The 11181-nt window shown below is 42.5% G+C and overlaps 1 protein-coding gene across 1 annotated transcript; it reads right to left on the bottom strand.

Annotated features, from left to right (window-relative positions):
* Window positions 1–1999: 1999 nt before the first annotated feature.
* On the bottom strand, window positions 2000–9724 carry LOC103995562 (protein FREE1). Its single transcript, XM_009416166.3, has 10 exons — window positions 8601–9724; window positions 5614–5700; window positions 5386–5517; window positions 5060–5209; window positions 4531–4596; window positions 4334–4444; window positions 2900–2992; window positions 2601–2628; window positions 2437–2510; window positions 2000–2340 (listed from the first exon to the last, which is right to left on the bottom strand). The coding sequence occupies exons 1-10, from the start codon at window positions 9555–9557 to the stop codon at window positions 2263–2265; spliced, it is 1776 nt and encodes a 591-aa protein (XP_009414441.2). The 5' UTR covers window positions 9558–9724; the 3' UTR covers window positions 2000–2262.
* Between the last annotated feature and the right edge of the window lie 1457 nt (window positions 9725–11181).

Here is an 11181-nt window from a genome sequence, read left to right on the forward strand (position 1 = left end):
TCAATCCCCGACTTGCGACTCACCGACCCTGCTTCTGCCCGAGTCACTCCATGTCGATCCCCGACTTGCGACTCGTCAGCCCAGTTCTTGCCCGAGTCGCTCCAAATCGGTTCCCGACTTGCGACTCGCTGGCCCTGCTTCTGCCCGAGTCGCTCCATGCCGATCCTCGACTTGCGACTCGTCGGCCCAGCTCTTGCCCGAGTCGCTCCAAATCGGTTCTCGACTTGCGACTCGCCGGCCCTGCTTCTGCCCGAGTCGCTCCATGTCGATCCCCGACTTGCGACTTGTCAGCCCAGCTCTTGCCCGAGTCGCTCCAAATCGGTTCCCGACTTGCGACTCGTCGGCCCTGCTCTTGTCCGAGTCGCTCTAGATCGATGCCCGACTTGCAACTCGCTGGCACCAAACCTGAGCCCGAGGTTAGTCGCTCGGCCCACAGGTCCAATCCGTGCCCGAGTCGCTCCAGATCGATCCCCGACTTGTGACTCTCCAGCACCAAACCTGAGCCCGAGGTCAGTCACTCGACCCACAGGTCCAATCCTTGCCCGAGTCGCTCCATATCGATGCACGACTTGCGACTCGCCGGCACCAAACCTGAGCCCGAGGTCAGTCGCTCGACCCACAAGTCTAATCCGTGCTCGAGTCGCTCCAGATCGATCCCCGACTTGCGACTCGGCGACACCATACTTGAGCCCAAGGTTTGTCGCTCGGCCCATAGGTCTAATTCGTGCCCGAGTCGCTCCAGATCGATCACCGACTTGTGACTCGCCGGCACCAAACATGAGCCCGAGGTCAGTCGCTCGGCCCACAGGTCCAATATATGCCCGAGTCGCTCCAGATCGATCCCCAACTTGCGACTCGCCGACACCAAACCTGAAGCCCGAGTCACACCTCGTGACCGATCCGATGCTTGTACCTCATCTCGAAACAACCGAAAGCCCAAGTCACATCTCACGGTCGATCTGATGCCCGTACCCCCCGATCGCCCCATGACGAGTCAAATTTGTTTTTCCCGCCTGAGCAATTAGCACCCCTCCAATTCAGGCATGCCTCTTGGCTCGTTAAGGACCCCACGACACACCTCGGGGGGGCGGGGGGGAGAGAGAGAGAAGTGATATGATATATTTTGGCAGAACACGTCACAACCGACACAGCATGCTAAGTCAGAACCCTGCGCCACACGTCCCGTCCCCTTCGCGCCATCCTAGCTCGTTAAGGACCCCACGACACACCTCAAGGGGGGGGGGGGGGGGGGGGGAGGGGGAGAGAGAGAGAGAGAGAGAAGTGATATGATATATTTTGACAGAACACGTCATAGCCGACACTGCATGCTAAGTCAGAACCCTACGCCACACGTCTCGTCCCCTTCGCGCCATAGTATAAAACCCCTGGCTGGCCTCCAACCAGGAAAAAGGAGAAAAAAAAGGAAAAGAGCATTCCCTCTCGTTGCTAACTTGCTCGTTGGAGGAGCCACGATCGAATACCACCCGACGGAGGCCATTTTGCAAGAGGGCTATCACTTATCAACGGTGAGGGACTCGACACGAGAGCGCGACTCGCTCGGCACCAAGGAGCTGCCAATCAGCCCCGATCCCGACCAACGCCAACTAGCACTCCTTCCCAAGAGCTCAAGCATCCCGCGCCACATGAGCATCCCAACCTCCAAGATCTCCGATCAACGTCCCCGCGACGCACCATCGAGCTACCCAGACTGGAGGACGCCGATCAAGGCCCTCATCGCGAGGACCCGATCAAGGCCCTCATCGCGAGGACCCGGTCGACCCCAGCAGCCAGCTCAGCCGCAACAAATACTATCCTAAAATGAGATTTCGAAGAAAAGAGATATTAGTCAATAAAAGAAATAAAAAATGCTATCAATAATGATTCCACTTAGATAGTCTTAACAGCCATCTCTATGACTGCGATTGGACTTGCCACAAACGGTGTTGAGAAATACCTCCGTACTCCACAGGGAAGAATGCGGAGAAGACGAACACAAATGTAGCATCAGCAAACCAATGTTAGTTTATTGAGAGAGTTATGCACATAGCTGTCATTACAAATAAAACTATTCATCATTCATCCAGTTGTAGATCTCAACCATCTGCGAGCATGACTACCACAATTGACATTTCACAGAGTGCTGGTTGACAAGAGTTCATCTACAAACAACCAGAAAGCTTCCGCACACAACAAGTTGACTAGAGAGAGCTCACTGCTTGCAAAAGAGAAATTATGGAGCATACAAAGAAGTGAAGTAGAAGATCAACGGGCGCTAACAAGGAAAGGATGTTGACAGACACCACATTCTATTGTTTCAGAGCCTGAGGCAGGAACTTGCACCTGAAGTCCGAGATATATAGAATGATTTAGTTGTAAAGACACATTCGAGAAAAGGTTAGGCAAGCAAAATATGTTCTCGGATGATTAATTTTGTACCTGAAGATGGACCGTGCAGATCGGACATGCTACTTCCCTCATTCCCTTTCCAGAAACTTTGGTGGACTTCGACACTGTTAGATAGTAACCACCATAAGATAGGCAACATTGTACAGGTTATAAAGAATAACACAGGACAAAGTTTTACAAGTTAGTAAGATTACCTGACTTAAGATTTTTGTCCATTTCCTCCTGTTGCAAAAGACCAACTCCAAATGTAATTATATGTGTCATAATAAATTGCCTCTTAGGTCAAAAGAAATTAGAACAAGGACTAGTGAGTCAGTTAACCGAATCATTTCCCAATAATGAGCAAAAATGTGCTCCACCTCCATATATGCATAGATATACATGTTTATTGGTATGATTATTTATATCGAAAAATTATGGTGATCACACAATAAAATACCACTTCAAGACATCTATCAACCTCTAATATCATGCTTGTAAAAGAAGACCGCACCTGAAGCTTCCGGGCGAGATCTTCATGAGTTTGCAGTCCAGCAGGTTTGCTGGCAGCTTCTTTCGCATTGCTTAACCTTCGAGTAACTTCTGCCTGTGCAGTTTAAGAAGATATTCCAAAAATTATCAAGCAACTTGCAGCTTCAAGTTTATGTTTTCTCTTATTTAATGCTCAAATTAGAAAAATCAAGTTTTAATGATAACAACCATGCAGTTTTGAGCTTCAATTTGCAGATAAAGCATGTTAATTTTTTTTTTTTATTCCAAGCAATTTCCATCCTTGTGTTTATGTTAACAAAAAAAAGGAACAAAGAACTTTCTATCTTAATATAAAATTGCTTTTTCTAAACCATGTAATTTATTATGGTGAAAGCCAGAATGATAAACAACAAATAAGAATAAAAAACTGTTTCCACTTTCCAGTAAGCGATTGCATAGAGAACAAAACAATGCAATTGGATACAAGATGCAAATTTCCATGAAAGACATGGCAATGCTATCATGAAAACACCAGGAAGTTCAGTTCAGTAAGTTATCCACTACAAAGTGCACAGGCTTGCCCCAATTATGACATGTTCTCTAGCCAAAGATGTACCAGAAGTGATGTCCACGTATCAGGACTTAACCCACAAGTCAATATTAAGTAGGCACGACCAAAGCAACTTGCAAACTCCTATGCTTATATGGCACATGAACTCAGAGGACATATATTCAAAGACAATACTAAGAAATTTCATCAAGTATAAAAAGTTAAGGTACCATTAAAACATCTATGAATGAAGAAAAGAATATTTAATCAGGTAGGATGCTACTCGAGCCATAATACAGGAAGACCAGCCCAATGGTGACAGTGGTACTTCAAAATTGCTAACAGCTCTTGCAAGAACACACCAAGGCACTTGCACCAATTCATCTAGATGGAAATTCAAGAAAGGAAAAATTTTATATGGCGTGTGTTTCACTCAAGAATCTAACAAGTCATATTTTCTTAAAAGAAACTTTCTTCATCCTCTTAAGATTAATCATAATACTCAATATATGAGTAGATCACTGCAGATAAGAGATATCCAATCAGCAACGATTCAGCATATTCAGCATACTCAATATATGAGTAGATCACTGCAGACAATAGTGCCTACTGCTAGAAACAGAACCGCTGGAACAAACTATAAGAACTTAAATGGCTTTCACAAATATTATCTGTAGGCAGAACGTTAATGATCAATTTTTCTCCTGACATCACAAGGCACTGCAGAGACCTAAAAATCTGAACCATTACTTGATGACAAAGTCCATAAAACCAACCTGACATAATTCAAAGCAAAAGCTATGTATCTCTACAAGCAACAATTTATGGGACTGAAAATTATATTTAACATGAAACAACCAATTTCTGTAGTAATGCAGAAAGTAAAAGATGAACTAGCCCATATACCATGCATCTATCACAAACCCGGACTGGCTGAGCATTTTCATCTGCAGTTAGAGCAATTCTACCCTTGGTGCACTTGTCGCAGAAAATATCACCACAGTTCCTACAGTGATGCTGAAAGTAAACGATGGGACTCGTCATGCTACAAGGAAATTATGATATCAAACAAAATTGACACCAAAAAAGGAAAAGATCATCACCCTGCGATTAAAAGCTCCAAAATCTGAACCACACGATGTGCATTTGCTTACAGCTTCATCTGGAACCTGATTGCACAGCAACATACATATGATCAAAACTGAATAAAATTGCTAAAAGCAGTACAAAATCAAGAGAGTACAGTGATGACTCAAAAATTAAGACATCCAGCTACCAGTCAATTCTATGGATTCGATGTATTCAGTGTAAAAGGCAATCCCAAGTACCTAATGGCTTGATTCAATCATATCAACCAGAAGAATATATATATATATATATATATATATATATATATATATATATATATATATAACAGTATTATGAAGAAACTGATGTTTTGGTCCCTCATATGCAGATCAATCAATATTCACCAGGTAAAATAGAACCAGCAACAGTACCCAAAGAAATGGTGTAGCATTGACTTACAAAGCCAAACAAAGAGAACTCTAGAATAATCAATTTTCCATCCTAAAAATTATCAATCAAGTCAAAAATAATCTTTAATTACCAAATCAAAGCATTTCAACTTACCCAGTGATCTTTCTCCTCATTAGCTGGTTTTATCAAGGTCATCCAATCCACCAGACCTTTTTTTCTTTCAGTTGATTGATCAGACAGCTTACTAGCATCAACAGTTCCTCTGCCTGAAATTAGGCTATCTTTTCCACCCATCTCTTTAAACTACAATTTGTAACTCACAATAAGTGATTTGTACAAGGAAAAAACATGTTTGCACAAATGACATATTGCAATATATGAGAAAGATGAAAGCAGGTTTGAAAGAGTGACAGCCACCAACAGAAGTCGAGAGAAATGGAGTGTTCACATCAAGAGAAAAGGATGGTATGAGTGCTTACCTGCACTGTAGCAGCAGTTACTGTGTCAAGTATGGTATTGGTAGTATAGCTATTTGATTGCAGCCTTATGCGCCTTGGGTCAAAGTCAACAGAACTCTTGGACCAAAAGGTGAATGTAGATGACTCTGATACCTAAACATAAATGAAATTTCTAGACATGTTAGGAAATGGTTAATGATTTATCTGAAGTTATGGAATTTGAGTAAATAAACAGTCCTAAAAACTCACCTCCCATTTTGTCACAGTCTCAAGAGGGTAGATTCTCAATGTTCTATTGGTGCTTGGATCAAGCATGCGAATCCCATCCAGTCCAATCTGTGACAGAATACATGATATAATATGAAGGTTAACACAGATTTGCAATACAGAACTTCCTTTACATAACACGTAATGTTAGAGTAGCTTTTGGTCATTTCTATTTCTTTCCCTAAGTTTCAACTAGTTCCAAAATATTCTCCAAACAAAAACCAAGGTTCGCAATACCGTACCGTGCCGGTATTTCGACATGGGCTCGGTACCGGTACGGTACGGTATGGTATATCGAGCGGTACACCCAAGTGTGCCGAGTACTGTAGCACTACTACAGTGTACTCGGACCGGTAACAGACGGTCCGCGTACCGACAATCTGTCAGACCGGTACGTACCACCCATACCGGGCGGTACGGTTCGGTACGGCAGACCCTGACAAAAACTAATGAGTTGTGAAATTCCAACCAACACCGGTTACATTCGACCTAGGTAACCTGAATCCCACATCTAGAACTATGGTTTGTGTCTAGATCTATAAAGTAGTCTGTTTCAAGAAATTGTATTGGTTCCAACTCCATCTTTCCTTGACCATCGGGCATGCTAGGTAAGCAGATTACCTGATTCTTGAATTGATGTAAGGACACCATCAGAAGGCTAAAAAGCAGGCCCAAGTCCAATGAGTTCAAGTAATTTGGATTGAAAATAAATATAGAAAATTTGAATTTTATAAACACGTAAAAAAATGAAAACAAGGAATTCGGAAAGGACATTAAGACACAGAAAAAGGAAAAGAATAATCAAAAGACAGAGAACAAGACACGACTTTCAAGCTCAAGACAAAGTGCAATCAAATGCTTCACTTTAATAACCAAATTCCAGTACAGTCCAAATGGTTGGATTTCCAAACAGCTTCAACAAAGTGCTCTCAAACCCTAATGGACTCTTCAATAAGTATTCGGCTACCTCATAATTTGACATCTTCTAGATAGCCAATACATCGGATTAATGAATTCAAGAAACTGATCAACACTAGCTTTCTGGGAGAGAAAAGATCCCCCAAAAAAAAAAACATCAATGAGCACCTCCCAAATATCCCAATGGAACTTAAAGGTGCTAATGGGGATTCTTGTACATCATGAAGCAAGCAACTGTCCATATTCTCAAATGGAAAGAACACAAGGAACTTTCAAAACTCTCTATCTCAGGGATCGCCAAATTATCAGCAATATATAATAAGGAAAAATTGTTTGAAAAAGACCACTTCAAGGAGCTCGAACAAAGGGAAAAATGAAAAAAAAAACAACTGGATATATCTTCTTAAGAAAGACTAGATAGTAGTGAATCAGTCAGGAGGTGGAGAAGGAATAGATGGAGGAAGGGGAGGGTGAGGAGGGGGAGGCAAAAATGGAAAAGAAAGAGAAAAAGACAGCAACATGTACTGATAGAAGGAGGAGGAGGAAAGACAAGACTAAAGGAAAACAAAGAGATGAAAAAACGGAAGGAGAAAAAAAGAAATTAAAAAAAGGAAGACAGCTGTGATAGCTATAATAAATTAAAAGAATCCTAGGCAACACACTTACCACCTAGTACCCATTTGATACTAGTATATTTACTGCTAGGTAAGCCCCATATAATGAGTGTATCGAGCAGTACATTTATCCAAGACCAATCCGGGGTGAAATCATCCAGTCTGTGTGTCAGTTCCCTGACAAACCAGTAAATACTAAATCAACCAAGCAGAATGATTGATTTTTGAAAAATTGGAGGGGAGTTGTCGCTGGTGGGTCAGATAGCCTAAACATATAAAATATGCTTAGTAGGCCTCATAAAATGGTTATATCATAGTTCATAGAGAAAAGTCATGTGTCACTTTTCTTCCAAGCATCATGGATTGATCACCTCATAATTTTCCTAATACCGATAAATAGCAAGGGCTAATGACTTGTCAATTAGATCCATCAATCTCGTTCATATTCTATGATAATCTAGAGCTCGACATAACCAACATCTCATTGGGGTGCTAGATCTCAATCTTCATCATATAGTGGCCCCAACACAGCAATTTTATATAGTTTAAGCTGGTTTAAAGAAATTACAAATACCAAATTTATTCTCTCTCCAAACCTTCCCCCAAAAATCATCATGTATTTACTTTTCACCTAAATACCACCAAATTGCCACATCTGCAAACCATAAATGGTTTAACACTTCTCACCTGTTATTTGTGGCCTACACTTCTTTCAACTGTCTGAATTCAAAACGAATTCATAAGGAAAATGAATTTCAAGTTCATCCTGTTGATTAACAAGTTGTTTGAGGTGATTAAAAAACCTCAAAATGCCAACCTCACCATCACAGCTCAAGCATATAGTCAGACAACACACAAACTCTTCCTAACATCTACTTTCCATATAGAACTGATCATCTCTGAACTGCTATGGGTCTGCTATCTGCATTTCTTGATGCTTAATTGTCCATCACAAGGGAAATGGGGAAGTTGGTGCCAAAAGTAGATAAGAAAGAAAACATATGCAGCCATATCATATATTACAAATTCTTGAGTTTACAAGAAACCGATCTGGAGAGGGCCAACAATAGAATTACTACCCAAATTTTAAGATCTACCGTGCCTAATGAATAACCTTAATGACAACTGCCATTAGTGAACGGTCTTGAATATTATCGAGTACTAGAACACTTAAATGATGTAAATCGACCTATTCAAATTTATCAGACATCAATGAATACATAGGAATCCAAATCTGTTGAATCACTCATGAAATTCTTTCAAGAAGAACAAAAGGGGTGGCGATCTACACTGGTACGATCAGAATATCAATACTCAATACTAAAGCTGAATAAACACCATGAAGCTTCAAGATGCAAAATTTACATAAAAATTAATTAATAAACAATGACCTAAGACTAAAAATAAGGAACGTAAGATGCTATCTTGAATCCAAACCTGGCAAAGTACGTCCATGGTGCTCTGGCCTCCCCCTTCAGGCAACAGCTTCACCCTGAATTTCTGCACACCATGCTTCACGTCCTGCTGCGTCTCCACCTTTGGCACTGCCCTCACAATTTTCCCACTGCTTCCACCCTGGTCCTTCCCACCTGAAGGGAAGCTTATTGACCTCCCATAATCATCAAAGAGGGCTGGAGACCTAGTGGGTACTGTCCCCCGAGCACCATATGGCTCCGACCTCCCTCCATCGTACTGATACACGCCATCACCGAGCCCATCATTTTGCGGAACAAACTCATCATAGCGCATCCCACCATACGGATTCTTCTCATGGAAATCCTGACCGAGACCTGATCGCCCATGGCCATACATCCCAGGATTGTCATTCAAGTACTGTGCCTCCTGGTCAGGTCTCGCAGCAGAGCTCCGATAAGGAGCATCATAGGAAGGGTAAGGAGAGGAAAATGAGGAGCTCGGATTTGGGGACGGGTTGGGTACGGAGCTAGGGTTCACAGATGGGGCATAACTCCCCACCGCCTGCTGACTGGGATCGTAGGGATAATATGGAACGGATGATGGCTGCTCATGAGGATACAGCGATGGCGATGGCGTTGGCGTTGATTCCGGCGGGTAGGGCGACGGACTGTACGTCGGGAAGGTGGGAAATTGGGGCGGAAATTGGGATTGGGGTTGGCTATAGGACGGTGCCGAAGGGGGCAAAGGGGGAGCGGGTTCCGGTTTCTGGGAATAGGGAGCGTAGGGGGCGGGAGCTGGGGTGGGCGCGGCGGAGGAGTATGCCGGGAAATCGGTGGAGTACGGCGGCGCCGAGGCGTACGGCTGTTGGATCGGATTGGACGGAGGGAATTCGACAGGGTTCGGGTTAGGGTTGGGGTTGGATACGGGCGGCGGGTATTGGGGGGCGTAGTACGACCCGTAATCGCCGCCGTGCTGCATCGCCGCCGGGCGATGTTCTTCGGACCGGAGAGATTGAAGGTGATTGGAGAGAGGAAGAGAGTTCGGGGGCGGGGGAGGAGATCGAAGAGCAGCGTACGATCGGAGTTGGTGGAACGATCTACAGAAGCGGGTGTTAAATAATTGGAATGTCGTCGATGGGGTTATGGCGTTTGGTTTGGGATTCTTCGTCCACCGGCAAGCAGCTTCCACGAGAGTCGGTGCCCCTGAGGAGCAGTTTAAGTTAAGATGAACCGAGGACATCTTACTCTGAATGAGTCCCACGTGGTGTCGTATGTTTTCATTATCGTGTGCCCCCTTATTTTTACGTCACGTAGTTCTTTTTTTCTTTTTATTCATATAACGCCTCTTAATTTTTAAAAAGATGAAATTAATTATACCTTCATCTTTTCGGAAATCACTCCCATGATAGATGCTCTTGTATGTCGACCTCCGCTGTGCTCCATCACGATGACCGAATCTCGAGACCTCCATCCCCTAATGAAGGCATAAATAACGTCAAACCAAACTAATGCAATTTACAATGGATATTAACCTTAGGCTGGATACTCATTTGCAAGAGTCAGCGAAGACTTTAATCTTATGCGATCCCAAATGATCTACTACGTAGAGGAGAAAAGATTAGAAAGGTGAACGTGCAGTAATATGCCATCATCTTAAACAAAAAGAGAAAAATAAATGGGATAACAAGCAAAAACTAGCTTTTATTTGACACAAGATTCAAAAATGAGTTAAATGAACCTATGCAAAGGGGGTTTCCAAAGGTTAAATGTTCACTTAGCATTTTCGTCGAATAAAAAGACGAGCACGCTAAAGATGATACATCACCCTTTAAACATATAATAAATGTCCTATCTGGTCCTACCCAAGGGATTCCAAGGTACTTAGATAGTTGACATTTTGCACCATAAAATCATCAACCAAAAATTAAATTGTGACACATAAGAATGAGATAGTTTTGGTTATTTTCCCCTTAGGTATCACATAGCCAAAAATATTTTAGTGTTTTGTAAAACATAAAATTAAAATACTTTCAACAAGTAAAATGAGGCTAATGATGGTACTTTCTACTCATACATGTTGCCTAATAGAAAACACCTCAAAACAAGAATAAAAAAGGCATCATAGATAAGCATTAAATGTTAAAAAATTTAGGGCGACATTACATGTGCATCAGAAGAATAGAAAATAAAAATCTCAAAATTTCTCGTAGAAAAAAAAGTTCCATCATCGTGCAAAGATTAGTACGTAAAAACCCATGAAATCGAAAAACGCTCGTGTTATAAGATGTGTGTTACCTATGGAGATCATATATCCTTGAAATCTTGTAGATATGTGGGAGAGGATGAAGGAAGTCAACTGTCCTCTTCTCTAACGATAATCCACACGGCAAGGGCTACGAAAGCGCTCCTCAAATTGTTGCATATGTCTCCTCTTTACGCACATCACGTAATCAAGAAGGGGTCGACCCTTCGACCCTTCTTGCTATCCACACGCCCTAAATAGGGGTTGTTGGCTGAGGGGGAGAATGGGAGAGGAGCATAGGAGATGGTAGCCAAAAAGGGTTCTAACGTATAGCTCTTTGGTTCCCTCATATTTGTAGAGG

This window comes from Musa acuminata, chromosome BXJ3-8, assembly GCF_036884655.1.
Source record: "Musa acuminata AAA Group cultivar baxijiao chromosome BXJ3-8, Cavendish_Baxijiao_AAA, whole genome shotgun sequence".
In the NCBI taxonomy this organism is placed as follows: domain Eukaryota; kingdom Viridiplantae; phylum Streptophyta; class Magnoliopsida; order Zingiberales; family Musaceae; genus Musa; species Musa acuminata.